Here is an 18,910-nt window from a genome sequence, read left to right as displayed (position 1 = left end):
ACATTCAGGCAGTCATGTTGGTTAGATCTTGTAGGTGTACTTGTGCTAGTACTAGGAGATATAACCTCACAGCAAATTCCCTGATCCTGATTTTATAGGAAGGGGTTTTAGGTTTTTTTTTTTTTTGACATTTACATTTAAAGTTATATTGTAATTAGGAATTGAATTTTGTGTTATGTATGATATGGGAAAACTGTTTCCCCACTTTTGAATAAGCTATCATTCTAGCATGACTGATCTAAAAGTCCTCTGTATGTATGTTATGACTATTAACTTAATGTTTTTGTGGGACCCCCAAGCAGTGGGAGCAGGTGTGTCTCTGGCTCTTTTGCCCACTCCTGGGACTCTTTCCCTCCTATTGGGTTGCCTTGTCCAGCCTTGATATGTGGACTTTTTACTTTTTCCTTGTATTGTTGTTTCTCGCATCATGTTTGATTGTTGTCTCTTGGAGGCCTGCTCTCTCTGAAGGGAAATGGAGGTGGAGTGGGACTACAGGTGAGGGGAGGTGGGGAAGAGAGGAAGGAATGGAGTGTGGGGGAACTATTGTCTGAGAGAAGAATCCACTTTCAGTTAAATGGGACCAATTCTTTGTTCACTGTTCGCCATCTCAAGTCTTGAAATATACATGGTATATTCTCTAGTCTGTTTAAATTGACTTGTTCAACAATCCCTTGGGGGCACAATGTCTTGATTATTCCTGAAAGAAGAAAGCCAAGTATGATGCTGGGTCTAAGCATAATAAATGCTCAGTGCTAATCTCTGCATTCATATGAACACCTATTTTTACTGTTCAAGTGTGGACTTTCTTAAAAAATCTATCTTAATGTGTTGGGCTTTGATCTATGTATGATTTATATGTATTATACATTATTATATATTATATGTATTAGATATATAATATAAGATTATATCTGGATAATTAGCATATTTACAATCTCACATTTTTCTTGCTGCAATCATACATAAAACTATTTTAATTGAACTATGTGCAGCATACTGATAAAAGTTTGTCTGGCATGAACAAGGTCTGATCCTCAGCACTGGAAGAAAATTTTGCCTTTTGGAATGTTGAAATATATAATTATCTTTGATTATGATCACCTGCAATGCAGTTAATCATTTGTAAAGCAAATCCTTTTTTATCAACATCTTCTCTTTCTCTACTCTTCCCTTTCCCTTCTATGTTTATATTCTATTTCCATGACAGCAATTTTCATAGGTTTTATATAAGTAAAACCACACAGTATTTTTTAACTTTCTGTAATGGCTTGCTTTGCTTACTGTACTTTTAAACAGTTCTGCATATACTGTGACTAATAACAGGCTATTCTATTGAAGGACATGGAGTTTTCTACTGTGTATCATATTTATTTTATTTATAATTCTATTGATAGGCCCTCAGGTTGCTCCCACATCTTAGCTGTCATGGACCACGTAGAAATGCATGAGGATGGCATCAGACACTCTTAACATAACCTATTTCAGTTCCTTTGGAAAGATAGCCAACACTGGGACTGCTGGGCAATGTGGTAATTCTGTGTGTTTAGAAGAAACCCCATGCTAATAGTTGCAGCCACTAACATTTCTGCCAGCCCCAGAGAGCTGCTGCCTTTCTATGACTTCCCGGGGTATGCTGTTCTTCCTTTGAGAAGTGTCTCTCTGCCAGTCCTTTGCCCAGTTTTAAATTAGGTTATTTATTTTCTTGTCACAGAATTGCTTCAGTTCCATGACCTTAGTGTGTATTCCAACACAGGCCCCTAAGACAGCATGCTAAGATCCAGAAAAGTTTGCTGCTGTATAATCGCTCATGACAGGTTATATCTTTTATTGACTTTATAGGATTTTCAACTTGGAATCTCTCCTTGGAAATTTCAGATTCAGTGGCATTTTTATTGTAAATAATTTGTTTTATATTTAAAGTGTTAGTGTCACTTGTAAACTTTTTGCTTTGTGTGGTTTCCTTTAACACCAAAGTAGACTGGTAAAATAAAAAAAAGAAAAAAAGACAATCCTGATGCCATTTTCGGACTTGATATAAAATTGCCAAGTGAGTCTAACCATGTTCTGACAGTTCTGTTTACTTTGAGTAAATTGATACTGTGTTGCTACACAATGTTTTTTTGGCAACATGATTTGAGTACTTAACTGTCCTGCATGTTCAAGTAAATAAGAATACCTAGAAAGCACTTAAAATGTGTGGTAATCATACAGTCTATAGTCTCGAACAGTACTGAGAAAACTTTGTGGACTGAATATCTACAAAAGGTAAAGAAGAAGCTATGATTCAGAGTGAATTACAGAAACCCCACAAAAGAAGTAACAATAAAGTGTTTTCATGCTTGTGCTGCAGGGACATTTGTCAGAGAACTCGCTAAGGGGAATATTAGTCGTCTAAAAATGCTTTTTGTTCTCATTGAAAAATGGCTCAACAACTACAATCTGCCTATAATGACTTCTTAAGGCTCTAAGTCTGTGTAAGAACCAGTGAAATCAAAGCCCTTGCTTGCAGCCTGCCCTGCTCCTAATTAGGCAGAGGAAGGTGGATAGGTCATTCTAGACATTTGGTGCCGCACTTGTCTGGCATCCAACGTCTCTCACAAAGCTGAACTTGAGCAGTATGTCTGAAATGTCACTCGTGGCCCTCTTGACTTACAGCACCGAAGCTAACTAACCATGGCCAACCTGCTTAGAGCCTTCTGTCAGGAGCCATTGTAAATGCTCAGTTTTCATTCTCTACCTTAAGCCCGTGTACACTGTGTGAAGGAGACGCTGCTGAAGACCGTGGTTAGTTTTAAGTGTTGTAAACTAGATGGGAAAGCAAGATGTTCTTTTCTCTCATCCACAGACATCTTTTTGACAGGGCAGCAATTATATTTTTCCTTGAGCTGCATTCGGGCCTTGTTACTATTTAATCCTCTACAGAACTTATCTCTGGAAAAAAAATAAAGCCTTAAAGTGAGGTTTAAATTAATTTAAGAAATGAGAACTGTAAAGTTTCCCTGAACAATTAAAACAAAAAAACCAAACACTTCACCAGTAGTCTTACAGTAAAAGTGAATTACTGCCCCCTTGTGGTGGAATAATATTATTGTATTGACCCTCCCTCCCCCCACCCCAACATAATACAAAGCTAGATTTATTTTAGGTTTCCCCCACTCAGAAATTTTTTTCCTTTACAATGAACATAAAGTTTTTATGGAAAGAATTTTTATCCATTTCTCCCTGCGTATTCGTTCCTATGATTAAGTGAAGAGGAGGGCATCTGTGAACGTTTCCTTCCCTCTGTGTGAGCTGTGTCTATGGACTTAAGCTGTGCAGGGGTGACACAGGTGGTAGGGAACCAAGCTAGGCTTCATCCCTAGCACTTAGCTCTTAACCTCATTGCATCAGGTACATTGATAAAGGCTTGGAACTATCTAAATGGTCCTATACAACTCATATCACGCAGCCAAAGGGTGACTTTTTATGGCTGTAAAACCAGGGACATTCGAAATACCATACACAGAAAACTTTAGTGGTAGTATACGAGTTCATGTAGGTACAAGTAATTCTTGGATTTTAATGCTTTCTTTTGATACCATTTTGAATATGAAACAGGATCTTTAATGCAAGCCAAATGGGTAATGGACCACATACATAAGAAAAGGACCAAAGATGCCATTTTCTATTACCTTTATTCCGGTAAAACCTGGCAGCGCAAACCACAGACTTGAACACAGCCATGCGTGCTAAGAGGACAGACAGACAGATAGACAGACAGTGACACACACTCAGCAGCATCTCCTTCAGGACCAATGGCTTGGCATTCATAGGGAGTAAGATTTCTGGATTCTGATATTCTGAATAATCTTTCATGTTCGTATGCTTAGAGAACTCCATGTCATCTATTCTGCCGGGTTTGGGGGGGGGGGGTCACTGTCCTGCTCTACCAGTTACAGTGCAAGAACAACTACTGAAAAGTTATATGAGGTCTGTGTACAGAGTTTTTAATTAATATTTTTATCGATTTAAAACTGAATTTTTCCTATTTTTACTTTGACAGCTTCATATACATATATAGTGAATTTTAGTAATTTTATATCCATTTCCTTTTATTAATTTTATTTTGAGATTAGAATATAGTTATATTACTTATCCTTCCTTTTTCTTCCTCTACACCCACCCATATTCTTCTCCTTGTTCTCTTACACACACACACACACACAGACACACACAAATATAACTTATTTGTGGAGAACATCATCCTAAGTGAGGTAACCCAACACTGTGATTCTTTACGGACTTTCAGACCCTTACTTTTCATCCCCTTCTGTAGTCTTCTCTTTTGTTCTCCCTAACTGAAGACACCTCCCCCTCCATTTTTCTTATTTCCCAGATCAGTCCATATGATGCTACTCATATGTATTTTTCTCAGGGTTGACCCTTTGGTATTATATAACCAGTTGATGTTCTTTTCTCTGGGTTAGACTCTTTCTACCACTACTATACGAACCCTTGGGGTATGCCACATAGGTCATTGTTGGGGTTTATAGGAGTCATGGATAGGTAGGACTGCTGCCTGCTTCTCCTTTGGAAGCTAGAGTGGCGCTTTCTGCTACCATAAAAGCTGGTCCTCGGGGAGGAGGCTTTCAGATCAGTGCCAACTCAGTAGCCCTTGCGCCATGTCTCTGAAGTTCGTGGTGTCTCCAGCAGTAGGGAATTACCTTCCCCCTCTCATGGGGTGACCAACAGCAAAGACAGCAGTTTGGAATGTTTTGAGTCTCTTCGACAACTCTGAACAACAACTAGAAAGAGGGTCTCTTGTGCCTGATGTTGGAATTTGGATAGTTGTTGACTCTTGGAGGGAGTATTGTCAGTCCAGATGGAAATTTCTTTTATTTAAATTGTGTGTAAATTTATGCACCAATATACATGTGTTATTGGCATTTTGGGTAGATTGTCAATACTGTGATTCTTTTTTTTTAACTTTCTTTTTTTATTTAATATATTTTTTATTTACATTTCAGGTGATTTCCCCTTTTCTGGGCCCCCCGACTCCCCTAAAGTCCCATAAGCCCTCTTCCCTCCCCCTTTTCCCCCATCCACTCCTTCCCACTTCCCTGTACTGGTTTTGCCCTATACTGCTACACTGAGTCTTTCCAGAACCAGGGGCCACTCCTCCGTTCTTCTTGTACCTCATTTGAGGTGTGGATTATGTTTTGGGTATTCCAATTTTCTAGGCCCAGAGGATTCTGTAATAAGGATACATGCTCCACTATGTTCATAGCAGCCCTATTTATAATAGCCAGAAGCTGGAAAGAACCCAGGTATCCCTGAATGGAAGAATGGATACAAAAAAGTGTGGTATATATACACAATGGAGTACTATTCACCCATTAGGAACAATGAATTCATGAAAGTCTTAGACAAATGGTTGGAGCTGGAGAACATCATCCTAAGTGAGGTAACCCAACACTGTGATTCTTTACGGACTTTCAGACCCTTACTTTTCATCCCCTTCTGTAGTCTTCTCTTTTGTTCTCCCTAACTGAAGACACCTCCCCTCCATTTTTCTTATTTCCCAGATCCGATCACCCACACCCAGCTGTTTTCTTTGTTTCTCCCCTACTCTGGAAATGATTGCTTTTGTTTTCCTGTTTTCTGCAGTTACTCTGGTATATGTATTCACGTCTGGATATTTGGAGCTAGGAGCCTGAGCTGAGAGAGAGCAGAAAACATTTGTCTTTCTGAGTCTGCATTACCTCAGTCAAGACTATCTTTTCTAGTTCCATTCATTAACCTGCAAACTTCATGACATCATTTTCTTTCTAGTTGAAAATATTTCATAGTGTATATGCGCTACATTTTCTTTATCCATTCGTTGGCTGTAGGATATTTAGGATGTTTCCTTTTCCTAGCTGTTGTGAATGAGCAGCGATGATCTGACTGAGCAGGTATCTGTGGAGTAGGATTTTGAGCCCTTTGGGCACCTCAGGAAGGTATACCTGGGCCACATGATAGATTTACTTTTAGTAGTTTGAGAATTCTGCACACTAATTTCCAGAGTGGATAGGCCAGTTTGCAATCTGACCAGCTGGATAAGGTTTTCCTTCCCCCTACATCTCTTCTACACATATTGTTGGCTGTTTTGTTATCTTTGCCATGCCCACTGAAGTGTTATTATTATTTTGTGATGCATTTCCCTAATTACTGAGGACTATGAACATTTTTGAGCTGCTTCTTAGTCACCATTGTGTTTTTCTTTCTTCCTTAGAGATTGCTCGGCTTCCAGACATTTTTTGTTTTTTTTTAATGGGTTAGGGTGATTTTTGTTGGTTTTTCTTTGATTTGACTTTTCTTGAGTTCTGGATACTAGGCTTCTGCCAGCTGCATGGCTGACAGATCCTTTTCCATTGTGTGGTCGTCCTTCTCACCTGCCTGATTGTTTTCTTAGTCGTGCAGAACGTTTTAGTTTTATGAAGTCACTTTGTTGGCTTTAACTCTGTGCAACTAGAGTTCTGTTCAGAGTTCTATTTTTCCTACACTGATCTGTTCCAATGTTTTGGGTTTCACATTTCAGTTTTCGACCCATTTGAGATTAGTTTTGGTGGAGGTAAAGGGTATTTATCTGCCTGTGTACATTTGGTTTTCCCAGCACCATTTGTTGAAGATGTCTTTTCTTCAGAATGTGGTTTTGGCATTCTTATCAAACATTAAATGGCTAAAGTTATGTGTCTTCATATTTGGACGTTTGGTTTTATTCCATCAATCTACAAGTCTACATGTCCATTTTGTTCCTGTACCCTCTTGGTTTTCATGATTATGGCTCTGTGTTGTATCTTGATTTCTGGGATAGCGATCCTGCTAGCCTTACCTTTCTACTCAGACTATTTTAGCTATCCAGGGTGTTATGTGCGTCTGTTTAAATTTAGGATAGTTGTTTCTATTTCTGGGAAGAATGAGATGAGGGGGTTTTATTGGTATTTTTTTCCATCTGGCAAAAGCTTTTAATGAAATGGTCAGTTTCACAATACTAATTTGACCAATCCAATAGCACAGAGTATCTTTTTCATCTTCTAATGTCTTCCACTATCTCTTTCTCCAAAGGTTTGATGTTTTCACTGTAAAGTTGCTTCACTTCCTTGGTTAGGTGTATGTGTATGTATGTATGTATGTATGTGTGTATACACACACACACACACACACACACACACACACACTTGAGGCTATGGTGTATAGAAGTATAGCCATGTTCTCTTTATCTCTATGCTTGCTGTTGATTCGTACTATTGACTTGCGTGATTTGACTCCATATCCTGTTATATTTTTTAGTTTGTTGATAGTGTCTAGAAGTTTTTTTACTACAATTTCTGGGATCTCCAGTATATACTATTTTGTCATCTACAAAGAGGAATTGTTTAACTTCTTCTTTTCCTATTGGGTTTCCTTTAATTTTCTTCTCTTGTCTTATTGCTCCAGTTAGTACCTCAATGAAGATGTTGAAAAGGACTGGGGATGGTGGGCTGTCTCAATTCCTGACTCCTGTAGGATGGCTTATCGTTTTGCTGTTATTAATGGTACTTCTCTTTCCTCACTGAGGGTTCTGCTAGTTGTGGATTCTCAGATACAGCCTTTATTGACTTGTGGTTTGTTTCCTCTAATTCTACACTCTCTGGGACTTTTATCATGAATGCAAGTTTGATGTTCTCAAAGGCCTTTTTTCAACTATGGCTTATGATTTCATGTCTTTTGTATTTAAATCCATGTAGGTAGTTTATTACATTTATTGATTTGAGTATCTGGAGCCACCTCTGAATTTCAAGAGTAAATCCAACTTAGTTGTGGTTGGGTAACCTTTTTTTGGTGTATACCTTCATTTTGCTATAATTATTTTATGAGCGTTTTTTAAATCTATGTCCATCAGTGAAATTGGCTTGTAGTTTTCTTTTTGGTTGTGTCTTTACCTGACTTTCACATTGGAGTGAGACTGGCTTCATATAAGGTGTTTGGAAGTGCTCCTCCTGTTTCTGTTTTTGAATAATTTAAGAAGGATGGGCTGTGTATTCTCTGAATGTCTAGTCGAATTCTGCCGTGAATCCATCTGGCCTTGGACTTAATTCATAGGAAAGATTTGTATCACTATTTCAGTCTCCTCATTTGTTATAGGTCTGTTTAGGATGTTCTCCTCTTGATTTAATTTTGGCAGTTTGACTGCATCTATAAATTTATCCATGTCTTTTCCAACTTAATGAAGTACATGTTTTTACAGAATTCTCTTATAATATTCTGAATGTCTTTGGGTTTGTTGTGATGTTCTGCTGTTCATTTATGATTTTCTTAATTTGAGTACTCACTTTCCTTTAGTTAATTGGACCAAGTGTTCATCAATAGTGATCATCTTTTCAAAGAACTAGCTTTAAGACTGTTGAGTCTTTGTTTTTTTCTTTGTTTCTATTTAATTGGTTTCTACTCTGATTTTTATTATCTCTTGCTTTCTGTTAGGTTTGGATTTGGTTTGTTCTTAATTTTCCAAATTTTAAAATGTTTCATTAAGTCATTTATTTGTGCTTTTCCTTATTTTCAATGTAGATACTTAGAACTATAAGATATTTAGAACTATACATTTGTCTTGGACTGTTTACAATATGACACAGAGCTTTTGTTGTGTTTTCTTGTTCCAAGATTATTACTGTTATTTTCTTCTCCTCCACCTTTTATTATTATTATTATTATTATTATTATTATTATTATTATTATTATTATTTCTTCTTCTTCTTCCTCCTCCTCCTCCTCCTTCTTCTTCAGGATGATAATATCATGGAAAGTTTTTCTTTCCCCAACTATGGCAGATAGTTTTGCTGTGTATTGGTTTAGATTGGTCATATGGCCTTTTAGGACTTGAAATGAATTGCTTTAGGCTCTTCTGGACTCCAAAGTTTCCATTGAGAAACCAGGTATTATTCTGATAGGTTTTTCTTTATATGTGATAATGTGTGTGTGTGTGGGGGGGTTCCTCCTCCTGGAATTGTCTGTATACTTTTTGTATACTTAGTGTTTAACCATATGATGCTGTGGATATTTTTCTTTTTAATCTTGCCGCCTTGGTGCTTCATAATTAAGATATAATTGCATTACTTTCTCCTCTTTTTTCCTTCCTTCAACCTTCCTGTATCCAGTCCTGTGATACCCTTCACTTTCTCTCAAGTTGATGCCTACTGTTTGTTGTTACATGTACAAGTTATTTTTATTATTTTATTTATTTATATAGCAGTCATTGCCCCCCCTTTTTTATCCCCCCTTCAGTTCCTTATCCCATTCTTTCTCCCTTGCTTCCAAGAGGGTGCTTCTACCCCATTATGCCTCCCCCTTCCCTGGGGCCTCAAGTCTCTCAAGGATTAATTGCCTCTTCTCCCACTGTGGCCTCACTAGGCAGACCTCTGCTATATTGGTGTCAGGGGCCTCAGACTTGTCCCTGTATGCTCCTGGTTAGTGGCTCAGTCTCTGGGATCTCCCTGGGGTCTGGGTAAGTAGAGACTGCTATGAGGCTGCTCTCCCTTTCAGCTTCTTCAACTACAGAGGTCCTCAACTTCATTTAAATGGTTTGGTGTAAGTTTCTTCTTCTGTTTCAGTCAGCTGCTGGTAGGACCTCGCAGAAGACAGCAATGTCAGGCTGCCATCTGTAAGCACATCATGGCATCAGTAATATTGTAAGACCTTGGTTCCCCCACCTGTACCCCTATGAGGTAGATTTCCATTTGGGTGCGTCATTGGACCACCTTTCCTCCAGTCTCTTCTCTATTTTTGTTCCTGTAGTTCTTTTAGACAGGAACAGTTCTGGTTCAGAAATTTTGACTATGGATTAGTAACACTGTTCCTCTGCTTGAGGCCCTGTCTATCTACTGGAGATAGACTCTTTCAGTTCCCTCTCCCCAATATTGTACATTTTGGCTAAGCTCACCCCAATTGAGTCCTTAGAGTATCTGATGTCCTGGGTCTCTGTTACTTTCTAGAAGGTCCTCCTACACCTACTCCAATGCGGCTTATCTTCTTCTCTTGGCCCTCTAGGCTTTTTTCCTGCCCTGCCCCAATACTTGATCCTTTTCCCCTCCCCACTTGTCCACCTAGGTCTCTCTCCCTCTGCCTCCTATGATTATTTCTTTCTCGCATGCCAATGAGTTTGAGGAACTTTTCCACTCTCTCTTCTATTAGATTCAATATATCTGGATTTATGTTGAGGTCATTGATCCTCTTGGACTTGATCTTTGTGCGGAGTTATAAATATGGATCTATTTTCATTCTCTTACACACAGACTTCTAGGTAGATCAGCACTATTTATTGAAGATACTTTTCTTTTTCTACTGTATTTTGCACAAATTTAAAAAGCATTGTTCTTTTGTAAATTTTGAAGTGACTAAGTGATTACTTGGAAATTTTTGGTCTATACATTTTTGTTTTTTGTTTTGTTTTTGTTTTTGTTTTTTTGAGACAGGGTTTCTCTGTATAGCCCTGGCTGTCCTGGAACTCACTCTATAAACCAGACTGGCCTCGAACTCAGAAATCCGCCTGCCTCTGCTTCCCAGAGTGCTGGGATTACAGGCGTGCGCCACCACCGCCCAGCTTGGTCTATACTTTGAAATTGAGATGGCAAATAACCTCTTAATAGATGGCTTATTAATTTTTAATATATTGATAATCTTGAAATAAAACAATGAGTGTTAGCATTCATTTTACTTGGGCCTTCCCTCTACCTATGATTCCCAAGCACATATAAATAAGAATATGTATGATGGAATGTTCCAGAAAGACTTTAAATGTTCCCTCTCTGGATAAGTATGTGAGGTAATAGATGTGTTCATTAATTTGATTTAGTCCTTTTACAAAATTATATTACAATATACAATATACAATATAATACAAAAATATATTAGAACATTATATGATTACAACAAAGGCAATCTTCATTTGCCATTTAAAATGGTTATGATAAACTCTTAATACAGACTCTGGTAGGTCCAAGCTTGCTCAGTTTAGTTGCCCACATAACATATCTTTCTAGACAAAACAATTATAAAACTAGCACCCTTTGAATAAAAAAATATTTTCAATGTCTAAAAGGTTTAGGCTAGTTAATCCTAAGCGTATATACTTTATATTCAAATATGTGGGATCACTCTATGAATGAATTGTCTTATGATCATAATAAGAGCAATTTTATGTTAAAGAAATTTTCTTAGACCCATTAATGATAAATATTAGGGACATGTAATAGTAGTAATCTTAGAAATGGATTTAATTGCTAGAGCCTTACGGTCTAAAGAGCATCAATTCTGCTGCAAGGATATTTTATTGCTTCAGTAATCGTAAAAATAAGAGGTCTTGAAAAATTATACTAGGACACTTAGGGAATGAACTCTTCTGTAACTATCATAGGAAACATCTCTATGAAGAAAGTTTTGCCCATGTTTATATTATTTTTCTAGGGTAGATTCCAAGGCCTCAGTTAAAAGATACAAATCTTACCACATGGATTCATAGAATGAGTGTACCAGTGTTACGGTTTTTTGGTTGCATCTGGTGCCTGCTGCTTCATATTCTTAATACATTTAGGTATTTTTACTCATAGGAGTCCTTCATCAACACTTGATTTTATTGGCATTTTAATTGTTACATATATTTACTAGCCATTTTTAAATTTTTAATGAGTTGTATTTAGGTCTTTTGTATATTTTTGTGTGAACTCTTAAATATTTTTAAAAGGAACTGGCATTTTTTTCACAGAATCACTCTACACTCTTTATAAAAATAAATTTCTTTTCCTAATCAGTGTTTTGTAAACTCAGTGTGCCCATATGAGAAAAAGAAATCACCAATTTACCACTCATTGTCTGCAAGCCAGACTTTGAATGTTGAATCAATCTTTCTGATTGCCTTGTGAGATAGGTCAGAATTCAATAGGACAGTTGTTAAAGTGACCTCACATCCTTCAGTGTTAGCTGCTTGAATGATTTTATGACTTCACAGAATTCTGCTGTGGCACAAACTGTAAAATTTACATCTTGGACATAGGTGATTATTCTTGTTACAGTTGTGCCTGCAACAGTAATTATACTTAATTCTACAGTCATATACTTGCCATATGTGGCTCTCTCTCATTCCCATCTGTATGTATAGGGATATATGTGGCAAAATAAGCTTTTATATTTCATAATCACAGCTACTTTTTTTTTTTGGCTTCAGTTTGCTTCTATTACCTTTACTCTTAGAAAGTCTTTCTTAGGACAAACAGTAGGCAGTGTGGAGACCCTAGATAGCCAATATGCCATACTGATAGAAGTATACAAACCGTTACTACTATGATGCAAAGATATTCTCTGAAGTCAAATGAAAAAAGAAAACTGTAGGATTTGAGAGTTTGTGAAAGAATTGAAGAGTGAAATCAGCAGATTCATTGTTTTCAGATTTTCATGTAATCTGTGAGTCTGCCTGCTATTTTGCTTCACAATAACATACCTTATTGTGAATGTAATAGCAACAATCTACAGCTGAGTCTTAGGAATATTTCCACAAGCATTTCCCCACCTTTCACTGTAGAAGAATGAATAAGATATCCTTTTGTACCATTTCCATATGTTTATAAGTCAACAAGATTATGTTGCTTTACAATGTAGCCTGTTAATACCTTTCTAGTTTTGTTTATTTTCATAATTTTATCTTCCTTTCATCTTAGACACACAATTTTGTCATGCAATATGTCATAAACTTTTGGTTAACAGTGACCATAGATGTAGAAGATGACTCACAATGTCTTGCCACATATGTTAATCACAGTGTTCAGACTCTTTATCAAGGGAGCATCTTTTCTTTTGAATCACATTGATTTCCTTAAAGACAGTAGCATAGACAGGTCATCATCTTGCATGCACAGAATGGTTCTTGATAGATCTGTTCTGTAGGTTGTGCTGTTGTCCTCTGAGGAGATTCATGCTATAGTAGTAGATCATGTGTTCTCAAAGCACGAGGAATAATAATGTGTAAAATTTGCTAGTAGAGTTGCATATTGCAGGGGGTGCCAAACTTATAAACCCAAACCTTTTCTTACCTTGTAAAGATTTTGAATCTTTCCTTTGGAAATAAAGGAGTAAGAAAGCTAAATCTGTTCGCTTTCTCTTAGAGTAACACATATGCATGCCTTTAAATGTGCATAATATGTTGAGAATGTGCAATAATACAAAGCCCAGACATCATTTTCCAATTTTAATATCCTCCAACCCCCACATAGATATATGAACATATCTAGATATACTTAAAGAAATTAAGTGGGAACAAAAGCTAGAATATTTATGTGCAATAAAGATTATTAAGTAGACAAGGACAAGGTCAAATATATTTTTCAGTATTAACCTAATTTTCTAATGTCTGAAATTTGGAAGAAAATGTGTGTAGAATTTATATAATTTATTTTTTTAATGTTGTTTTATTATTTTAAGTTGAGCATTAAGTCAGAACAATCTAGTGTGGACCACAAAATATTCTCACTTAATTTACTCCTGTTTGCAGTCAGATTTTGGCTTACTATCTTAATTCTTTGGTATTTGCAATATATTTAATATCAGAAATGGTACTGGTCCAAAACAAAACCAACCAACCAATCAACCAAACAATGGCAAGAGTTTACATTAAACAGTTTTCACAGGAAAACCATTATGGTCATCATTGGGTCCCCAAATCATTGATTGTTAGAACTTGTCACCAAATAAATAAATAAATAAATAAATAAATAAATAAATAACCATTCAGTTTGAAAGAATATTTCATAATTTTAAGAAACATCACTGAATAAGCCCACAATACCAAGTATTTCAAGTAAATATTGTCATTACAAAGACAAAGACCCTCTGATATGGATAATTTCATTGGAATAGTTATTAGATAACTGACAGAAATCTAGCTACCTTAAAAGTATGAGTCACTATGCACAGATCAGAGCTTAGTGAAAATAATATACATTTCCCATAGGGGCTCACAAGCATTCATAACACAAGCTCAGATATCTTGGAAATCAACCACCATGGGAATTAAACCCAGGTCCTCTGAATGAGCAGCAAGTTCTCTTAACCACTTGACTCTCCAGCCCCATATAGCTTATTTTATATTAGTGACCCTTCCCACATGAAGATTTTGAAATGGTGAGTGCCAGGAACTCTTTTTGACATTTTCAATCTAGTAGAATAGGTTTGTTTAACCAAGAAGTTTTAGCTTTATTTTCCATTCACTTAATTTCAATGTACTTTCTTTCAAGAGAAATGCCAAGATTTAGATAAAGGAATGAAAAACCTAATATTTATTTTATGTATTCAGTATATTCTGTACATTCTGACCAATGTTCCTTATTCCCAGTCTCCCCCCCCCCCCATCACCCACACCTCCTCTGTTTCTCTTCAGAAAAGGGAGGTCTCCCATGGATACCAAACAAGTATGACATATCAACTTAAGGCTGGGTGAGACAACACAGTAGGATAAAAAGAGTCCCAAAAGCAGGTAAAAGAGTCAGAGACAACCACCATTCCCACTGTTAAGAGTGAAGATCAAGCTACACAACTATAGCATATATGCAAAGAGACTCGGTCAGGCCCATGTAGACTCCCTGGTTGCTGATTCTGTCTGTGTGAGCCCCTAATGGGCTCTGATTACCTGAATCTGTCTTCCTTTCACACTTCTGCAGGATTTCTGAGCTATGCCTAATGTTTGGCTGTGGGCCTCTGCATTTGTTTCCTTCAATTGTTGGATGATGCCTCGCTGATGACGGTTTTGTTAGACTCCTATCTATGAGTATAACAAAATATTATTAGGAATTGTTTTACTGACTTTTTATTATATCTATGTATCTATCTATCTATCTATATCTAGATATCTATCATGTATCTATGTACGTATCTATGTATCTACCTACCTAATTATCTATCCATCATCTATCTATCTAATTAGTAGTGTTTGGTTCTATTGTAGATCTCTGGTTTGTGCTCTTTCCAAGCAGTGTCATGGATAGACTTCCTCTCATGGTACGGGTCTCAGGCTAGACAACTCATCTGTTGGCGACTCTAACGATTTCTGTGCCACCTTTACGCCAGAATACCTTTTATGTAGAACAAATTATAGTTTGAAATTTTTGTTTCTGAGTAGGTATCCCAGTCCCTCCACACTTAAAGCCTTGCCTGATTACAGGATAGCCAGTGCAGGCTTTATGTCCTCCATTGCTAGGGATTTTAGCTAGGGTCGTCCTCATAGATTCTAGGGAGTTTCCATTATACTAGGAATACCTGAAATGCGCCCCCAGTTCCAGTTGTTTCTCTCAGTACACTGTCCTGTCCTCCCCAACCTGATCTCTCTTGATCCCATCCCCCACCCTCACCACTGTCCACAGTTAAACTCTACTCTGTTTCCCCTTCCCAGGGAGATTCATGTGCCCCCCTCTTGAGTTGTCCTTGTAAACCAAATGATTTTAAACCTATAGTCAACAATGATGGTTGCAAACTTAGAGTATTTGTTTAGTTAGGGAATGTGTAGAACTGAGAAATCTTTGTAAAACTTTGTAACTGACACTTCTCTTTAAACATGCTGTTTTCTGTTAAGTACTTCTTTGTGCTCATCAAGCGTGTCATCATTAGAGATAATGGACTACAAAGTTATAACTTCACAGCTGTTTGGATTAATGATGGCTTGGACTAGGGTTTCATTGGGCAGGATTAACTGTATTTAAAGATGGCAGAATGCCATTATAACATTAATGCCAAAATTTAATGAGAACCAGAAGTTAGCTTCAAGGACCTTTATAATTTAATATGGGGGTATGATCATATTCTCATTATTTTAATGTAGAGTCTATTAAAGTAAGTTTATCATCTTCTATGTGATATTTGTTTTTACTCGGGCACTATTCGTTGAATGTTGACTATATTCCTGTCACTTTGCTGGGGCATTGAGGCTTAAGACTATTTCCTTTCCTCAACACTAACAGTGGCCATCTAATCAGAAAGGGAACAAATAGGAAACACTTTCTTTAACATAGGAAACAGAAGTCTTTGCTTTGGTTTTCTGAGAGATATACATTCATCTCCTGCTTACTTTAATTTTTAAAGATTTATTTTATGAGCATGAGTGCTTTCTTGTTTGTATACATATTATATGGTTACATGGTGTCAGAAAAGACTCAGATCCCTTGGAACTTGGGTTATGTTCAGATGGTTTTGAACCACCATTGGAACTAAATGGAGGTCGTCTTCAAGGGTGGAAAGTTCTCTTAACCACTGAACAATCTCGTGTGTGTGTGTGTGTGTGTGTGTGTGTGTGTGTGTGTGTTACCTTCTCCATTTCAAGGTTGTATTGCAAAGAGATAGGGCACTGAATTTCATATGTATAGGAAGATTGAAGTGTATCAGTTGGATAGTCAGCTTCGTGTTTTTGACCCTTCCATGCTGATTGCTTTGGTAACTGATGGCTAAATCCTATGGGGGTAGAACATGTATGTTGCATAAAACTGGGAGCACAGAAGGTAGAAAAGAGTAGTTGATAACCAGAATATTTTCTAGAGTGGTTTTCTGTGCTAAGGGTGTATTGTGCTGACTTTCTGTAAAACGGGACATTTATGATACTCCATTTCTTTTAAACTTGTCTTGTGTCTGTATGTTTGTAATATAAAATAACCAAACCCAAGTGCCTCCTGTTTCTTGTTCCCTCTTTCCATAATCTTGTATATACATAACTCAGATCCCTTGGAACTTGAGTTATGTTCAGATGGTTTTGAACCACCATTGGAACTAAATGGAGGTCTTCTTCAAGGGTGTGAAGTTCTTTTAACCACTGAACAATCTCGTGTGTGTGTGTGTGTGTGTGTGTGTGTGTGTGTGTGTGAAGAAATGTTAACCTCTTCTGAAGTGAAATACAGGAGATGGAAGAAGTAAAAGATGGAAGAGGCAGAGGGGAAATTGTATGAAATAATCTATGATGGAGAGAAACCCCAAGTATTTATTTGTGGTCCAAGATTTTTAGTGGCTAAAGAAAAGGACGGAATAGAAGAACTTGGCATGATTTTCTGATAGGAAAACATATATCACCCATTTGTTAGAACAACCAAGCCTTCTTCTCAGTGTTAATAAGAATGACTAGCCCAGGTAATTACATAAGAACTAATGAAGCACATGATGCATGATCCCTCATGAGTTTTGTTTTTTATAGAAAAATTTAAAAATAATCAGTGCACACCATTAATTGCTTCATTCACTAATCTGTAAAAAACCTGATAGGAATGGTGTTAAAAGCAAGACCCATCCCCCTGAAGAAGGAGGTTTGAAACCTCTGGTATATTTACTATAGAGAGACGCTGCTTTTCTTTTCACCAACAGATATGTGGAGAAGCATAAAGATGCAAAGATGGCTCGTAAAAGGTAGCATTGTTAAAAGTAAGAGTACAAATGAAGTTTTTGTGCCAGGATGATATTTGAAAAACTGATCTGCCTTCTGGGAAGGTTTTAAATATGCCAGTTCCTTGTAACAGGAAGATCTGTCTCTGTTCTAGACAACATATCCAATTTAGAAAATTATTATTATTTCATCAAAATTAATGTGAATAATTTTCCCTTTGAGGCTGCCTTTTCCATAGGTGATGTTTTCCAGATGGGCTTTGTACAAAATATTTAGTGGTTTGTATTTTTTTTGTTTTATTTATTTATTTTCTTTTAGAAAAGAGACTTTTCTGACATCCACTATTTTCCTTCTTCTTTTTTATCTATCCTAGGAAAGAGAACACCAAAGGCAAAAGAGAAGAGAAACAAGAAGAAGAGACGGAAGCTGATTGAGAGGGCCCAAGAGCAGCACAGTGTCTTCCTCGCTACAGACAGAGTGAACCAATAAAATACAAGAAATAGCTGGGGCATTTTGAGGTTTTTCTGGGTTTTGTTTTGTTTTGTTTTGCAAAAGTGCACAAAGCTACTCTCCAATCCACACTGGTGGACAGCATTCCTGATCCTCAAACAGTTATCCATTTTCAGTAATGTGGCAAAGGGAGATACCCTAGCATGGACTCTGGGTTATTTATGCTTTGATTAGAATCTGGCACCTGTGATGACAGGTGCTGGTTGAGCTGAATCAGTGGGAGCTGACGCATCTGCACTCTTGTGATGAGCACAGTGTGTCATAGGAACCTGTCCCTGGCACAGTGGACTTGCAGGAGGCTGAAGATCACCACTGCAGAATGCACCTGTGCCTACTTTCATGGATGGCATGCCAAGCAAGCACTGTTCACTTGTGACTTTTATTTCTCACAGTGTTCATTGTCAAAGACAAATGAGCATGGAAAAATGTTTAGTGTCACCTAAGCATGGTGTTCTCAGCCTCGGTGACCTTCAACCAGTCCTACAATGAGACTGCCTTCTAGCTAGGGGTATGCTGTGGAAATTCCTGCTACATTTCATCTTAGTGCTGACATGTACAGATTCTGCTGAGCTACATTCAAAGCTCCTTACTGTATATTTATGCTTTCTGTGTATAACAAGCTATACCTGATAAGATATCACTTTGTTTCTAGTGGTTCTTAACCATGGTCTGGTACATGGCTGTTCTAGTTTTGAAAATTGACAAGTGTTTTGTTGCCTCTTGCTTTCTTTTGTCACTATTATTTTTGGTGGGGGTGGGGTGGGCTTGTTTCTAATTGTAAGTATAGGATAAGCTAGTTTGTATATAGAGTCAAATGACTGATGTCAGAGTTTGAATGCTGATAGAAATTCCTCAGTTCATGTCACTATACACAGAGAGAGAAAGCAGCATGCAGCATCTGGCCATCAGAAGCCAAGCTCCTTTTGAGTCCAAAAATTGATGACTTATGAAATACAGTTGACAACAAGATTTGTTTGCAGTTACTTGTATTTATTATACAAT

The 18,910-nt window shown here is 37.2% G+C and overlaps 1 protein-coding gene across 1 annotated transcript in view; it reads left to right on the top strand.

The window, feature by feature from the left end:
* The window catches only part of Rspo2 (R-spondin 2), a 71,554-nt gene extending 52,852 nt beyond the window's left edge, over positions 1–18,702 (top strand). Inside the window, exon 4 of the mRNA XM_052160975.1 lies at positions 17,772–18,702. Coding sequence (XP_052016935.1) covers positions 17,772–17,887 — 116 coding nt within the window. The 3' untranslated portion in view covers positions 17,888–18,702. The remainder of the gene's footprint in view (positions 1–17,771) is intronic.
* The last annotated feature ends 208 nt before the right edge of the window (positions 18,703–18,910 follow it).

This window comes from Apodemus sylvaticus, chromosome 17 (genome assembly GCF_947179515.1).
Source record: "Apodemus sylvaticus chromosome 17, mApoSyl1.1, whole genome shotgun sequence".
In the NCBI taxonomy this organism is placed as follows: Eukaryota; Metazoa; Chordata; class Mammalia; order Rodentia; family Muridae; genus Apodemus; species Apodemus sylvaticus.
The sequence above is the reverse complement of the archived record's forward strand: the minus strand, read 5'-3'. Positions and strand labels throughout refer to the sequence as shown.